At 32.0% G+C, this 17581-nt stretch overlaps 1 protein-coding gene across 2 annotated transcripts in view; it reads right to left on the bottom strand.

Annotated features, from left to right (window-relative positions):
- Positions 1–17581, bottom strand: part of LOC126836178 (neuronal growth regulator 1-like) — a 109725-nt gene that overhangs the window by 4895 nt on the left and 87249 nt on the right. For both annotated transcript variants that reach the window (XM_050569364.1, XM_050569365.1), the window contains 2 exons: positions 17182–17393; positions 11701–11862 (listed from right to left, as the gene is read on the bottom strand). In XM_050569364.1, coding sequence (XP_050425321.1) covers positions 11701–11862; positions 17182–17393 — 374 coding nt within the window. The remainder of the gene's footprint in view (positions 1–11700; positions 11863–17181; positions 17394–17581) is intronic.

The raw sequence follows: 17581 nt of genomic DNA, 5'->3' as shown, positions 1-17581 counted from the left end.
GTAATCGAGAGTCGAACCATACACATAAAAAAGTTAAAATACATAATATAATATTTCAAACGACAAGCGTATAAATAAAAAGGCGAAACATAAATTTAGGGTCTTTGGGGGTGCATATTTAATTCTCGGTCTGGATTTATGAACACAATAATTTATGACGTGGCTAGAGCTGGTGTAGTTTAAACAAAACACCGATACCAAAATATGTACACCAATAATTTACTCTTTGTAGCTAAATATAAGGAACATCTATCAGCTACATATAAATACATAATATCTGTAGATACACGGTATTTGAATTTACTCAAAGAAATAATAAAACCCATTGTTCATCCGAACATCTGTTTACTTTAGAAATTTGTTCTATTATTTATTTTTATCTTATTTAAATATGTTTTTTTTTTGTTGAAATTTTAGACTTGTTTTTGATATTTTTGATTACCAAACTAATGTTTATGTTTTACTATATATATATGTACAGGGTGTTCCAGCATGAAAAGCAAGTAATAGGTGATTAAATATCTGGGGGACCCCCAAATAAGCCCCTCGTTTTAATTTTTTCAATAAGTCAAAAATTGAAGGTTTCGATAGTTAGGAAAAAAAATGACTTAAAAATAAAAAAAATGATTCCCTGTTTATCAGTGCAAAAAGCTCACCTTAAAGGAGGGGTCACATCATTTTCAGTCCTTTTCGGCCCCTAACTTGAAAAATGATAAGAGAAAAATGGTTAGAGACCAAAAATAAATGATAAGTTATAAAAGATAAATGTCAAGAGATAATTGCTAAAAAAAAATTATGAGAGATTAGAGATAAATGATAAGAGATAGGTGCTAAATGATAAGAGATTAGAATTAAATGATTAGAAAGAAGAGATAAGATATTAGTGATAAGAGATAAATGACTAGCGACTAGAGGTAAGAAATAAACGATGAGATAAGAATTAGGGGGTGAAAAAGACTGAAAATGATGTGACCGCTCTTTTAAGGTGAGCTTTTTGCACTGAATAACATGGAATATTTTTTCGTTTTTTTAGGTCATTATTTTTTGACAAACTGTCGAAACCTTCAATTTTTGACATATCGAAAAAAATAAAACGGGGGGCTCATTTGGGGGTCCCCCAGATGTCCAATAACCTATTACTTACCTTTCATGTTGGAACACCATGTATATATATATATATATATATATATATATATATATATATATATACATATATATTATAACCATAAGTGGCGAAAGTTTTTTTCTAAATGAATAAACAAAGTGATCAAAAGTAGTAATTTCACTAGACCATCTCACTCCAAGTCTGCTCTTAAAGTGGCCGGTCGCGTTATTTTTATGAACAAAGTTTTTGATAAAATCTTTTGGAACAATTTAATATTGACCTATGCGCGCGATTGGCTTGGAAACGTAGAACTTTCCAACAGAAACCGTCGCCAGCAATTTCTAGTTTTGCTCCTGTCTAATATATACCTATAAGGGCTGCCGTGATAATTAACGTCGCCAATGGCGATGGCTTTATTGTCGTTATAACGAGACTGGACAGTGTCGGCAACAATTAGCGAAACCGAATTAAACCGGGCTAGATTTTGATAATGAGTGCGGTAGGCGGAATGGGATTTTACAAGACTGAACTTTTGTCGTTACCGCACTTATGTTGTACTACTACAACAATAGCGCGCAACTTCGGGTCTTGGAGGGACGGCTTTAAATATTATTCTTAAGTAAAATTTAGAAAATTACTTATCCTTACACGACTTATACTTTGTTATGTATAACTCACGACAAGCTTAAGCGAATACAATTACTGATTAAAACCTAGCGTGGGATCCACTAATTGAACATTATCACAATGATGTGTTGGTCTTATATGGTCATTTACCAAAGGTAAAACACCTGGTGAACTACCAAGGTTTTTTTAACCTGCGGTTTGGTGTTTTTGAAAATAAGTATAACCCCCAGTTGAATGATTTCGTTGTAAATTCCAAAGGCTTGTACACGGTGTGCATACTTGGAGATTCGTTTGGCATATCCGAGAGCAGCGAAGAGATATCGTAGGTCTTGTAAACCAAGCACTGAGCGGGCATATTAATATTCAGCAACCGCTGAGCCGGAAATGTCGTTGAAATCAAAATCATACCTATAGGTAAGCACGATAGCTGCTAACTGTGAAACTTGTAGATATGAAAATGACATTGTTCGCTATCTGTGTACACTATGCTATTTTATTTAAGTCAACAAACTCCATGCGTCATATGGAAATGTGCTCGAATTTTTGTGTATCGCTAAGTCACTTTTTGTCTTGTAAGCAATTTTCTGGAAAATCTTTATTTTTCATCGTCTCCCAGTTCCACCTTTATTTATACATTGCTGCATACTTAAGCAACCAGCTTGCCAGACACGTTAATTAATTTCCGTCACGTATGAAAGGAATTAGTTTACAAACGCGTCGTCTCCATACGTAGAGGTATGCGGATCGTTAAAATGGCTGCCAAAGGCCAAGTAAGAAATTCGAGTTCCCGAAAAACGGCATTAACCGTTAAATAGTTTTTCTACTACTCAAAATATGTTATCATACGAAACGTCATAGTTGAAATATTTCATTTAAAGAGCAGAAAAATCCGGAAATTATAGGTTTATCCAGGAAAAGCAGCATTATTTGTTGTTTTATTATTAGTAATTATATATTTTTGTTTGGTGTTAATTTTTAATAAAAAAAAAAATGATAAAATAGAATTTAAAATCATACCTACGTTCATCCTATCATAAAATAAATCATACCTAGTGTAAAAAAAAATTCCATTACACATGACATCAGAATTCATGAAAATAACGATTATTATGTTTTAAACATCTGTCGCAGAAACAAGCCACATGTTTAGGATTAAATTTTGTGAACAGAAATTAATTTAGTAATGGAAACTGCCAAGAATAATAACTTAGTTATACTTATGTGAACGCACTGTTATGACATTGGTTCCATTTAAACATATTACTCATATTTACTTTATCGACTTAATTGGAGGTTTTCGGTAAGTGTCCGATTATCTAATGGATTTCAATTTTCAAATACTTTTAATTGAAAATAAAATAAGGGTAATGTCTAACTCGAGTGAACGTGTAACTTTGTACACACCGTTCACCGGAAACATACCTAATGAATTATGGCACGTGATACTTGTACTTAAACGAGGATAAAATGTTCATAATAATGTTTTTTTATTTATTAAACTTACAAGTTTAATTATTACTAACTTGGAAATTTTTTTTTCACTTGAAACCAGGATGAAAATAAAAAATAAAAATATGATGGAAAATTTCAGTTATTTTGTATGTTGTGTTGGTTCAGTATAATCAATATGTATTGAATTTGAAACAAGTTAAGAGATAGGTCAAAGTTTATTTAGTGCTACTAATGTATTGCATGTCTTCCATGTAATAATTATTGTGTTCATGGTTAAAACTTAACGATTATGTTATTTAATCAATCAAAAGAACTAATTGATTTATTAAAAAAATTTGCAATTGTTAAATGTGTTACATCTAAGTGCAAAACTTGCTTATATAATATTAGACTTTGTTGGTTTAATGAGAAAAACATTCGCTTGCGTTATGTATATATATATTTGTTGTAAGTTTCAACAGACGACTCGCAGTTCATTTATTTTTGGTGAAAATCAAGTTTATATTATAAAAAACCCGAAATGAAAAGAAATTATATATTTTTTAGTGTCCAATAACAGTTTTTAATGGCATTACAAATCATTTTCTGTAATGTTGTTTTTTCTGGTGTTTGAAAACGCAGTTTTATGTAATATAAATTTATCTTGTTCAAATTTCCAATCACTGGAAAATATATAAAGACTTCAATGGTTTTAAGACAACTATATTTCACCTGTTTGGCGTTTGCTGTAATCATAGTTTTACATGACTTATAATAAATCATCAAAATATAATATACATGTACTGTATAATAACATGATACTACATGCATTGTTCTGGTAGTTCACTTCAATGACGTTAATGAATGGGACAACAGAGTTGCCTATTGTAATTTACTGTAATATATGTATATATATAATATATATTTTAAAGTACACTGTTATTGTTTCCCCAGTTCGCGATAATGACAATATTGCATTTTAATATTATAATATCATGCTCCAATCATGTCATCATACTTCTCCTGGTTTCATTGTTGTTGTTGTCCCATTTACGGTTGAATCGATCAAATTCTATTATAAATATATTTATATTTAAAAAAAAAAACAGTTCCTGATCCTACTCAGTAATATAAGGTATCGAAGTGTTAATAATAATTTTTGTAAAACCAATACTTTGTTTTCGTATCGAATCAAATTTCACGTCCAATAACTGGAAAGGGTAGCTTTTTGGTACTCAATCCCTCCACACCCCTAAAAAATAATCTAAACTCCCTACAAAAATGCATATAAAATAATTACAATGTTTACTAAAGTATAAAATGTAAGCAAATACAAATTGTTAATATTTTTTTAATGTATTACATCAATATTCACTTAACATCTATATTTCCAGTTGTTTCTTAGTCATTTTTTTTGTTTTGGCCATAACAATCTTTTTAAAACAGTTTTTAACTACCTTTTCATGCGTGTAGCTATTGTAGAATTTTATTGAAATTCTTTACACTAAAAGTGTCTACATTTGTCTTAAAAGCCTTGACAATTATCACTTAACATGTTACTGTGAAATCATTTGATTTTTGTTAGTATAGAGACAATTTAATTTGATTCTAAATGTTTTCTCAATAATATGACTTCTATTTTTAAAAAAATTTTTTATTGGTTTTGACTTCCAATTTCCGTTATGTAATATATTATAATGTATATTTACACAACGCGGTACGGCACAATATGGTTTGCCTGGAAATCGAATTACAGTAAGTGCCAAAAGACAAATATAAGTTACACTGCTGCAACACGGAACGGTTTTCGGTTCAATAGCTATACATACACATAGGTGAATGTGTCGACTCGCTCTCAGATTCGTTTATTGCGTTTGAAAATGATCTGCTGGCACGTGAGTGGAATAGCTCTTGTTGGAATATTTCCCCATGTAACGCTATAGAATCGATATTTAAGTTTGGATACAGAAAATGAGCTAAAAGAAAAACATACTGTTTTTTATGTACCTACCGTCGATGGCTTTGTATGTTTATGCTGCTAGCGCTAAGTATCAGATTGTAGACATTATATTTATCTTGTTACTGAAGAAGAATGACAAAAAAAAAACATTTACTAATATTACCAAACCGACATATATAAACAATTGTCAAAATTAAAAACTGCTTCAGCTGTTATCGAGAGACGTGTAGCAAATTAGGCTTTAAAATGATCGTCTTTGGTTAAATAATTCTAATTCGAGTTAAGCTATCACAAAAGACTAATTTCAAAGTTGCTAAAAAAAAAAAAAAAAACACTGTCTTTCAGTCTCGTTGTTTTACTGGCGGTCGTTTAAACATGAACAAAAATACAACTAATTGAGTAACTAATAAATCTCTGCTACAATCTTAGCAGATAACACTGTAACCTTTTGGAAAATTAAAATAATTATTTTTTATCTGAATTTTGAAAACCATTTTAGTGTTTTGTAAATGTATACATATATATTATATGCTACAAATATTTTTGCTGTCTGGGCATGACATGATAATTAAATAGGCTTTAGTAAGTGTATTATGATTGGATTTAATTTAAACAAATATTTTCTATTGTGTTTCGGACATATTAAGTAATAGCGCGAAAAAAATATGTATATTTTCCCTTTGAAGTGAATAATAGGCATAATAAGCCCTTTGATCGGGATACAAAGTAAAATCTGTTATGAAATATACACTTTTATTTATATTTGAGATGATTTTTACTAAAGTAAACTATCCGGTGGGCGTCAGCTGTAAAATAAACCGTTCGCCAAAGTGCTAATGTTTATTATTTTGAGATGAATTTGAGATTTTTCTTTTTCCATTTCGCTTAAAATAAAATTAAGAAAAAATAATTAAAGTAGAACTTTGAAAAAAATGTAAGCAACGCTTGAGGTTATATTGTATTGTAAAGAAACAAAATAATAAAATATTTAATTATCTTGTTTCTTTATTAAATTAAAAATGTCTAGCGGATTTTTGCAGAAGTTAAACAACTTAAATTAATCATAATAAAAAAAAGACTTCATCGTAGCTAAAGTAGAAAAGTTTTCACCAAAAACATAAATTATACTTTTGTAAAGTACTTGATTGCTTGTATATTAACTATAAATTGTAGCTTAGATAAACTAGGCCAAATTTTGTGTTGGTGTAAATCTTAGAGCAAAATGTATATTCCAAGACGGCATTTTCGCTACGTTTTATCGAGTAAATAAAAAGCACTTAGTTTTTATTTAAAAAATATGAATCCGAGTCCAATGTTTTTCATTTGTGGAAGGAAGCGTGTTAGTGCGGCTTATTCGTTGCTAAGTTATATCTGCCATTGTCTTGTGGTTTTATACCAGACTGTATTGCGCCCGAGAGATCATTTCGGAGAATGCGGGAAAAAAGGTATTTTTATAAAGACATAATTTGTGAGCTGTAAAAATCTACATCAGCATTGAGAACCGCCTATTGAAATAATTGTGTCGATACAAATTGGGATCTATTTTCTATAAAACTGTGTTTAAGGTCGGTAGGTGTGTGCAGCAGATCTGCAAACATAGCAATAGCCATATTGTTATCTAAACTTTAATGAAAAATTTTATCGAGAACTGCGCCCGGTTAAATTATCATGAAAATAATAATAAGCAAGAGGTAACTACGTTTTTCGAAAGAAAATTCTCATCTGTGTAGAGTATGTGCGCTGAAGAATGTTGAAAATAAAATTGTTTAGCGACCGTTGATTAATGATAAAATATGATAAACACTATTTCAATTGTCTGTACGGAATTCTACGAATGCGGGTGTTGAAAAAATGGTGGGGGGGGGTGGAACTCCAGAGAATAACGTTTATAAATATGAAATGACAATAACGCAACGTGCCAACAGTCGAGGATTGCTGTTCGAGTGTAAAGGATTTCACTTTAATTTGGATTTGCACTAAGCTGTATTTGGGAGATAAAAATTGTTTCTGTTTTTTATCGATTCGCCGAATACAGAGTGTGCCATGTTATTTTTAGCAGTTATTTTCGCACAGAAAACATGGCCCTGAAGACATGGGATTCTGCAGAGAAACCAAGCAGCTTCACCGTGAAAGTATATGGTTAAAAAAATTATAATAAATGCCGAATCTGATACCAATGGAGTATTGTCCATATTGAATTGCTCGAAGGTTTAAAATGACTTTTTAAACATTTTAATAGAAAATCGTCCATGTCAAATATACTCTTCGAATGTTTCGTTTTGCTGACGTTTTCAAGTTCCTCTGAAATGTACACCTCTTGACATGTTTTCAATAAACACTAATCTATAACTTTAGCTCTTGACCATAATTCCTAGTGGAGTTCTGGCATTCAAAAGTTTGGATAGGATTTGCGGTCAAGTAGTAGCACAGATTATATATATATATATATATATATATATATATGTAATAATATTGTACTGGATAACTTTTTCCTCTAATTCTAGTTGCCGACCAGTGAAGCATTTGTGTGGCATTGAATGAGTGGTTTTCATTGAACGGATTTCGCTGTAAAGCGGTTAAATCATAGTTTTTTTCCCTTCCTGTAAATAAATGATGACAAAATGAACCGTAATGCGAAACACGCCAAACGAACTAAGTCCATAACTGACTGTATAAGTATGTAGGGTGAAAGATTTAAGAATTGATTAGTTCATAACGAGTCGAGTTATACATTTGTTCATTTAATTATGTAGTAATTCGTCGCCTTAACGCGTTATAAATAATATATTCATATGCGGTTGACAAAAAGTTTATGGCATATTAGACGTGTTGAAATTATCCGAGCTTCGAAATGTTACCGGTTTATTTAAGTTCAAGAGATTTCCATTTACATAATTCATCGGCGTTGGAAATTATTTTACATTGTGGTAGTTTCCGGATGTGGAGAACTCGAAAGAAGTAATGAAATTTCACCAATCACTCTTGTCAAGCTTACACACATTGTTCGAAAATATATTCACATTCACGACATAACTTTTCACGAGTAATAATTATTCAAAACGCATTATTAACAGTCTTTGTTATCGTTCTTATTAAACGGCTGAGCTGTAAACCCACTGTAGGAGAACGTTATTACATAGAAAAGATATTGTACCATGCGCGTGTCTTGTGATCATCTTATTTTCTGTCTTGTTTCAGCTGATTTCATCCACAATCATCACTGTCCATTTTTCCCTTTCAACCCCATCTCCTGGTGTTTGATGGACCGTTTAAAGTGACCTATTAACATTTTGGCTAGGGTAGGGAAACACAAGGGAAGATAGAGAATTGAATACAACCAAAATAAAATTAGGAAGATAGGAAATACTTAGGTATTACTTTGTGGGCGGCCAGGAAGTAACGCACCAACGTATAATAACGTCAGTAAAATAAGAATTATAAATATTTACCGTTTACATCGTTTAATCATTAGATAAGTATAATTAATTTGTTTTAAAAAAAAATACTAAGAAGGACCAATGATGTACGTTAAGTAAAATGCTAAAAATAGTGGTGAATCCAAGCATATTGGTCAGGAAAGATTCTTAATTTGTTTTAATCAAATTTTTAATTATTAAATTACCACTTTGTTATTACTTCCCCGAATTGTTTTTAATGTAAAACAACAATGGTTGATTTAGTAATGAAGACCCCAATCTCTTTTGGATACGTCGATGGTGAAATAACTCTAACGGGTTGGGTTGAATTGTTTTTTTTTAAAAATTGGATTAAGAAAAATATTTTAAGGCCCCTGGATACCGACCATTTTTAAGGAGTTTTGTATAGGCAATACTTAAGAAAAAAGTGGTTTTAATACATTTCGACCATGCCAATTAATTTACCAGTTAATTTGTTAAAGCATCATGGTATTATTTTTAATTTAAATCATTTTGTCTATGAGTAAAAGCCATTTTAGTTAATAATATAATAGTACATTTTTTGTCCATCGCACAGGCCGAAACAGTGATCCGATAAGTAATCTGAAAACAGATTTGAATTTGTCGTGAAGTTTACTTGAGATCGGTCAGCGTACTTTTTTGATATCTTATTCCTACAACGCATAAAACACGTTTGATCATTTTATAAAATTTCAAAATTCAAATTCAAATTTGGAAAGGGTTAAAATTAAAAATTGAAAACATATCTGTTTTTAGATTGGTAATCGGACCACTGGTTAAACCTGTGCAATGGACAAAAAAAGATGTGTTTTGGCTGAAAAAAACGGTCGGTATCCAGGGGCCTTAATAATAAGTATGTTACATTTTTTCGTCTGAAAATGTTTTTAATTAACTTCTACACTTTGTGTGGTAGGCACTTTCTTTTTAATTTTAAAAATACATTATGGTTTAAATTTATATTAGCTATTATTAGTTTGATATAAACATTGGATGATATTATGAATTAACTATTTTGCATTAAACGGTTGTATGTTATATTCTGTTTACACTTGTTTATATAACTCCGAATTTCGTTTTGCCATTTTTCAGATAAAATAAAGCAGCAAAACTTCAGATGGGACATGCCTGGAACGTGGACTGAAAACTGTAAGCAAATTACTTCAAACAAGCAGTACATCGAACGTCTATAGGAACTGTGTTTTTTTTAATTTAGTGCAGTTAAACGCCAGCAATGTTAGGATATAAAGATCTAAATAAATCTTTATTAACTTTGCCCACTGACCCGTTACATTGCATTTATTGATAGGGATTTGTTGTACATTTTTGTGGGGCGGGAACGTCCCACTTATTTTTTCTTAGCGACCCTCCATAACCCCACCGCTACAACTTCCTTGGAATCCCCAATTGGATTTCAAGACTTAAATTTTTATATTTCCCTAAAATCAGTGTACCCCCGTTCTTATGATTCTAAATTTGTGTTGTACCGACTGCTCGTTGTGTTAAATTTTCCTGAATTTTGTGGCACACCTCATCAGCACAATGTATACACTAGGCTTAGGCCATTGATGCATAGTGTAGTGCAGTGTGAAATTCTCTGCGCTCATTTGCATAATTTTATCGCCTATAATAATTTAAAATCTCAGTTGTGTCTCATGAATTATTTATCGTCGAAAAGTCAATTTCCGATACAGTCGACGGTGTTACAAAAATGAGTTTGTTGTAGTGATTGAATCAACCCTATACCAGCATCATTCAGTACTAAATATTTATAATTCGTTTTATCATTAACTTATAATGATTTTTCATTCACGTACAAGTAATATATACATACATATATATTCAATATTCAAAGGATGTTATATTTTATTATCTTATGAGGGTTCTTAACTGCTATTGCGTTTGACGTTCAGGTATGAACAGCAAATATAAATGTCAATCAATAGCAATTGGTTTGCCAATTAGTGAATTGTGTTTGCCTTGCAAATAGAATACAAATTTACCAAGTTCACAAGTAATATCATATTTTGCCATATACATAATTGTCATTATTACTATTGTCTGATCCATCCAGGTGTAATGCAATGAACCGTTCGTTAATATATTACACAACATTTTGATTACTAGCGTATGAATATAATTTTGTTTGTTATTAAATGTAGGTATGTTTTAAACAGAAATGAGAGGCTAGAGAGAGCTCAGATATCTTATTAGTGATCCCTTTTTATTTCAACACTTAATGTGTAACTAATTAACATTGTTTAAATTCTATCGTTGTATAACATCTATGTTAACAAACTATTGCTTATGATGTTTTGACTAGTTCAAGTACCTAGTTAAGTAATCAAATATTATAAATAAAGTCAGTCCATAATGCTACAATAAACTAATGTGAATACCATAAATTGGGGGTTGTAATCAAAATAACAGGCCCTAACATCTTTTACATTTTTTTCGTCTAAAGATTTTTAATATTATTGTTACATACATTCTTCGAGAACAAGGAAATTGTGAATGAGGTAGGGATTGAATGGTGATAAGGGTGAATCGATAAATCCTGGATTATTGACAAAAGAATCAGCTGATAAGAAATGATTAGAGGCTAAATACCATACCCCAATGTTGTAACTACAATGACCTATATTCACAGTGAAACCTCAAGCTACGGTTTTATTATAAAAAACAGTAACATTTTTATGTTTATATTGAGATCATAAAGTAGTAAACAATATTATGGCATACAGTTTTTTTTTTTTGGTAACTACTCCTGTTAAAATATCTCAACAATTTTCAGCTGTTTCATGAACTATTTTAAACATGACATAATTGAATTACAATAATTGAATTTATACAATATTATATAACTACCTATTGTTTCTTTCAGTGTTTATAATATTTATAAATCAGTGTGATTTGACGTCCTAGTAACAATGATAAAATCTTCAGGCTAATGTTTTGCAATTATATTTAGCGTTTCAGGGCTGAGGGTGCTGAATTAGATCTTAAAGGGGGCTGTAGTACACTCCAAGGTGCTCTCTTATGGTAAACGGTACGACTCAAACTCGTGTCGCCTTTTTTGCAATCTCAGACACGACAGACGGTTTGTAAATGAATTGATAATTACCACCTAGTAATTCGTTTACCTGACATTCGTAGGTGCCGTTGTCAATTTTGGCCACTGGCGATATCCGCAAATCCCAATCGTCGCTCTTGTCGGAATGGAACACCCGAAACCGTTCGTCTTTTATGTAAGTCAGCAAACCCGAGCTGAGGATGTGCCAATCTCTTCTCCGCACCCAAGACACCTGTTTATGAATGCAAATAAACATAATATATTTGTATAATATTAAACAATACTATATTCTGCAACGGTTACTACACGGGGCCGTAACTTTTATTTTAGCAAACGCGCGTTACTACGGTCAACTCGATGATTTGTAGACTTTTGAAAGTATTCGGTGGTAACGGTTATGGTGTAGATAAATTTCAAGTGTGACAATTAACGAGGGTGGCAAACGAAAAAGAAGGGGGGGGGGAGGAAGTTTGGGGAATTCCTAACGTTGTTTGTTTACGTCTTGAGCAGTTTAATTAAACACTGCTAATGATCCGTCGACAGTATTTTAATTTGATGACACCGCATAAACCGTGCAAGACGGTGTATTCTTAGAAAGTACTTAATTAACCATCGTTAAACGCGATTAGTCCTTTGCCCGCGGGTTCGTTGCAAGTGTACACAAATACTCAGACAAAGTAAACGGTTAAACTTTGACCAAGAGTTATTTTCGATTTGACAAAATGACCCTATTTAGCAGTTTATTGTACTATGCAAATTCGACACGACCTCAATGTTTACGCAATTAACGTTGAGATGCAAAAGGTCAATACAGATTTCTTTTTGAAAAGTAAATATTATCTACAAACACAGCCGAGTAACAGTGTTTTGTTAATCGAACCAATAAAATAATACACTTCAATTCAGCACGTTGAATAATAGCTTAAATTGTGGTATTATGTGATAGATAAAATACAAAATTAAAAAGGGTCGGGGCATAGTGGGGACGGATAGGTCACAGGTCTACAGATTTTATTATAACTGAAAGTGAGAAAATCACTTTTAAATAAACGATTCGATGCGAATCTGTGGATAGGATGTTCAAACTAGTTATAGTGGTATAGAAGATACATTGTTTGCTGGGCATTTATTTAGTTCACTCGACTGCCTAACTCGTTTGTGTCCATTCAAAAATAATTGGGGTTACACCCACGTTCTGTCTCTTTCCTTTATTTATCAATATCTAGCGGACCCGTGCCCATTATTATTATTAGTATTTTTTTGAGAAAACAAGTTGCCGGCTAGCTTCTTAGCTTCTACCGAATATTCCATTTATGAACCGCCATTCGCGGTAAAACAAGCTAATTTTCATTTTTCCCTCGAAATCAATTATCGTGATTTATTTGTTTCCAATAGAGTGCTATGAGAGGAAAGAAATTAATTTAGTGAAAATATACCGCGACGTAAAACGAAGTAAGATAAACACAAACCAATAAACGAGCTGTGTTCATTGAACTGTCACCACAAACACTGAAATATTAGCTGTATGTGCTGATAAAAAATATGAGCACACGCACTGTGTTATTTTTTTTTCTTCTTAGTAAGGCTGTTTGTTAGGTTTGCTTTACCATTGAGAGTGTAACTCAACAAACAGTGCAGTAGGCATTGCTCCAGAATGAAAGTAACCCAAATGGATATCAAATGTTTATCTATGTTCCCGGCACGTCTTTTAGTTGCCAACGGTCGGTGCCGTTTCGGTAATGTACAAGTAGCGAATAAAATATAATGTACGTTTTGTTCTAACACATACATCTATGCTTGCCATAAATATCCATGGTGCACAGTGGTCAAAAAAAAAACATTTAAGAAAATGGACATTTTAGCACCCTCTACTACCGGGGGTTGTCACTCGACACTGGGGTTTCAACCCCACACAGATAGTTGGTATTTTAAGGGTAGAGTGTTGTCGTTGGAATTAAAATCATAGCTTGGGATTTCATATGAACCGACGCAAGCAGAGAATCGTTTACTTTTATTTTCAATTTTTCTTTTATACACAAATAATATCTTTTGTATTTTTGGTTGGTGACATGCTATTTTTTTGATTTTTTTTCGAAATGACATTTTAGAGTAGTAAAATAGAATATAAAAATTATCATTTTTATGCTACCATTACCATATAGTTGATGTTTTGTGCGTTCAATTTTTTTATATTTCTTTTATGGCGTATAAATGTCAAGTATTACAAATAATGGATAGCTTGACGGAAGCTAAAAACGCTTTTCGGGCCATTAACTCTACACACATAATGTTCCTTTACTGCAATAGTCTAATGCTTTGGGTGTGGGTCGTAATTAATTGTGATTAAAACTAAAATAAAAATAATATAAATTCGCCACAGCCATTAACAAATGATAGTGTTATGTGAAGAATGTTTGCTACCGATAGTTCAACAACTTTTTAGTTTTTTGGCATCGTTTAGTAAAGCAATGTGTTTTGTGTTTGAATATAAATTTTGAAGAATTGCTCTTGAGCTTTAAGTAGAAGTGTTCGTTACTCAAACAAATTATTAAAATAATTGTTAAAAAATTTTTACATTTATGATAATATCACACAGAGTGTGAATATTCAAAAATATAGTTAGCGAATTCATTTTTTTATATTTTAGGATTTTAGCTTCGATGCGGAGCTGAGGAGGTATTGTTTTTACAATAATTTTACACCCAAACAATTTACAAATTGTTCAACTTAATATTACGATGCTCTATAACTTTTTTAAAAATATTCGAAAAAGTTCCAAATTTGTATCAATTGTTCTTCAAATTTAGTACTATCGATAAACGTTAACAAACCAAAAAAATATCATAAACCCTTTCCCATAGAAGGGACAGAATTTTTTTATTTATTTCACTTTTTCAAGCAAAGTTTTAGAGATTTAGATCTGAAAATTAGACCGAAGGTAGATCTAAAACGGAACTATAACATGTAAAATTTTCTCAAAAATCTGTGGTAAAATTTTTTTTTTTATTAAGGAAAACCCCCAAAAATAGAGTAAATTTACACTTTGGTCGTAGTCAGTTTCTAGATTGCTATGTGTGTGTGTGAATCAACAGTCAACAGGTAATGAAAATATTTTCATTATATTGTTAATTACGATACATGGGTAACTATGACAGTACATTTTTATAGGCCGACGATCAACCCTTATCGTATCCACCTTGCTACAAGACTGAATATTAAATTTTAAGTACATTATCGCTGGTCCCACGATATCTTCTAAACCACTATAACTAGTTTGAACATGCTATCCACAGATTCGCATCGAAGCGTTTATTTAAAAGTGATTTTATCACATTCAGTTATAATAAAACCTGTAGACCTGTGACCTCTCCGTCCCCACTATGCTTCGACCCCACGCATTATATGTTTGAAGTCGATCGATTAAAATATGTTATACTAAAAGCAGCTAGAAATCGATTTAAAAAAAAAACACAAGTGTCTGCACGGTATATTTGCATGTTTTCTAAGTACTATTATTATAAATCATGTTTCCCATTGGAAATCACGACCGTAATGGATGCAATGTTGTTTTGTCGCCGGAAGAGACTCTGCGAACAAATCGTCCGCGTTTCGGCAAAAGTTTTGCAACTTTGCTCGCAACTCGAACATTTTATTGTGATAAATTGGACACAAATATTATTATCGAACCCCAACGAATGCGTGACTTGTTCGGCCGGAACCCAAGTAAAAATAGCGACACTAATTTCAACAGAAAAAAAAAACAGAAAAAAATGATTAAATTGATTGAATGCGTTCTGTTTTTTGTTCAAAACGCAAATTTAGCTGGACAAAATTAAATTTTTGAATAATTTTTATAAAATCCAAATTAAACCTCATACTATTGTATAGTACCTAAGACACATAAACATTTTTTTGTTAATATTTGCATGAATTACAAGGTTATATAAGAATAGAAGGCGTACAAAACAACCGTATTTTCGATTAATTTTTACACAAATGTGTATCTCAAGATTGAATTATCGCAGAAACTTGATTTTTTTTCACTGTTTAGTATAGAAAATGTACTACTAATAAGATATATTTGATTTTGATTTTACTATTTTTTTTTTTCAATTTATTGTATGTTGTTGAATTAATACAGTTGATAAAATTGTATTGGTTTTTTTTTAAAAATTAAATGGACCTTATCTCTGTAGTCACTCATAGTTACTCTTAGCGGCTACACACATCTTATAGTAGAACTTCTCAGTTTTAAGATGAAAAACAATCCGTGTGCGGAGGTTTGCGTCTTTTTTTTAAATTGATATTTTTGTAAATTGAAACAACGCGACAGTTGAACTTTGTACGCGATAAAACTGTATTGTATATCAAAATAACAACTCCAGCAGTCGTAACGTTATTTTTAAACTTAAATGACCGCAACGAAGCTATAAAATATGATAATTTAAAAACTAGTGATTAGTAAAGCAAACCTTTAATATGATTATCATTGCCGAACTTGATGGATGCATACAACGAAGGGTATGTTTTGAAATGTACACATTAAAATTACATAAATTCAAATATCTATCGTACATATATATGTATATAAAATCAGAGTAGTTCGGACAAAACATATTAACACTTATCTTTTGGCTTTTTCATAACAACTTCTAGCATAGAGAATGACGCTAGCACTACGTCATACAGCTATAAAGATTTGTTAACTATTTTAAAAGCTAGAGGTCCAATTACAAAGTCTCCTCATAATATATTTAGTGACTGTAATTAAAACCCGGTATAATGTCATGAATTGGAACTCTCTAAATTTGAAGAAAATGTTGTGACTAATATACAATTTTTCTTGCAAGGAAATGGGAAAAATGTTGTCGTAAACATGATAGGTATGAAAGGTATGCTATCCTATTTCTCACCATACTATATGAAACATTTTTTTCTAAACTAATATTTAATTTTAAGATTTTTGGAAACCAATTGTGACTGGCTAAATAATGAGTTTAGTTTATGGCCAGGTTTTATTGACGAAACGAGTGATTATCTCTTTTCTAAACTACATCGATATTACAATTGTTATTATGTTATTAATTAAAATAAACTTTAAAATTACATACACAGAAGTTTATTATATACTTTTAAATTAACCTGAACATATTATAACCGCTTAAAAACCGCGTCCGTTCGATCCCCTTAAGCGACTGGGGCGCGTTTCTATATTGGTACGAAATTAGCATCTATTATATATATATATATATACATACACTCTCTACTGTGTGTGTGTGGTAATAAATCGTTAAAGAGAAAACTTTATCTCGGCACGGATTATATTACATTATCCGTCGTTGATCCCGGTCTGTCCCGGTTTTGTTCTAATTCGCGTCACAAGATACCCGGGATCAATGTTGAGGATAAGTGCGAGGATCCAGAGGCAGACAGAGGGAGAAGGAGTCGAAGGGAAGCCCAATTTCCACACGTCCCACGACTGCGGATCACGTGCCCATACAAGCCGTGTGTCGGCTATAACGGTGTCATTGGACTACTCGGCCTTACTTACCATTGTGCCGGACAAGTTGGCTATTTCGCAATGAAGTAGAGCCGTGCTTCCCAGCTGCACGGTGACGTTGGACGTACCCACGTGAATAATGGGCTCGGCGGTCGGCGTGACCGGCGCCAGCGCGGCGGTGGTGGTGCTGATGGTCCGGGGCTTAACCGGAAGCCGGACGTCCACGACGTTTGGATCGGGCACTTGAAGGTGGAGTTCGTGTTCTGGTAAAAAAAAAACATGAAAAAAAAAATCATAAAACTGAAAAAACGCGGTTAATGTGCTTACAATCGATTGGTAAATTGTTCTTTTGGGAAAATTATTTTTTACTTCACTTTTTTTTGGAAAAGCGTGTTTTTAAAAGAGTTTTCTTTTTTTTTTTTATTAGACATTCGGTAGATGCAAATTACAG

Source organism: Adelges cooleyi, unplaced genomic scaffold (assembly GCF_023614345.1).
Source record: "Adelges cooleyi isolate 19-005CV unplaced genomic scaffold, UGA_ACOO_1.1 ACOO_flye_CR_arks_rails_tigmint_CR_PRNA_23, whole genome shotgun sequence".
NCBI lineage: Eukaryota > Metazoa > Arthropoda > Insecta > Hemiptera > Adelgidae > Adelges > Adelges cooleyi.
This window is presented reverse-complemented; position numbering and strand designations above follow the sequence as displayed.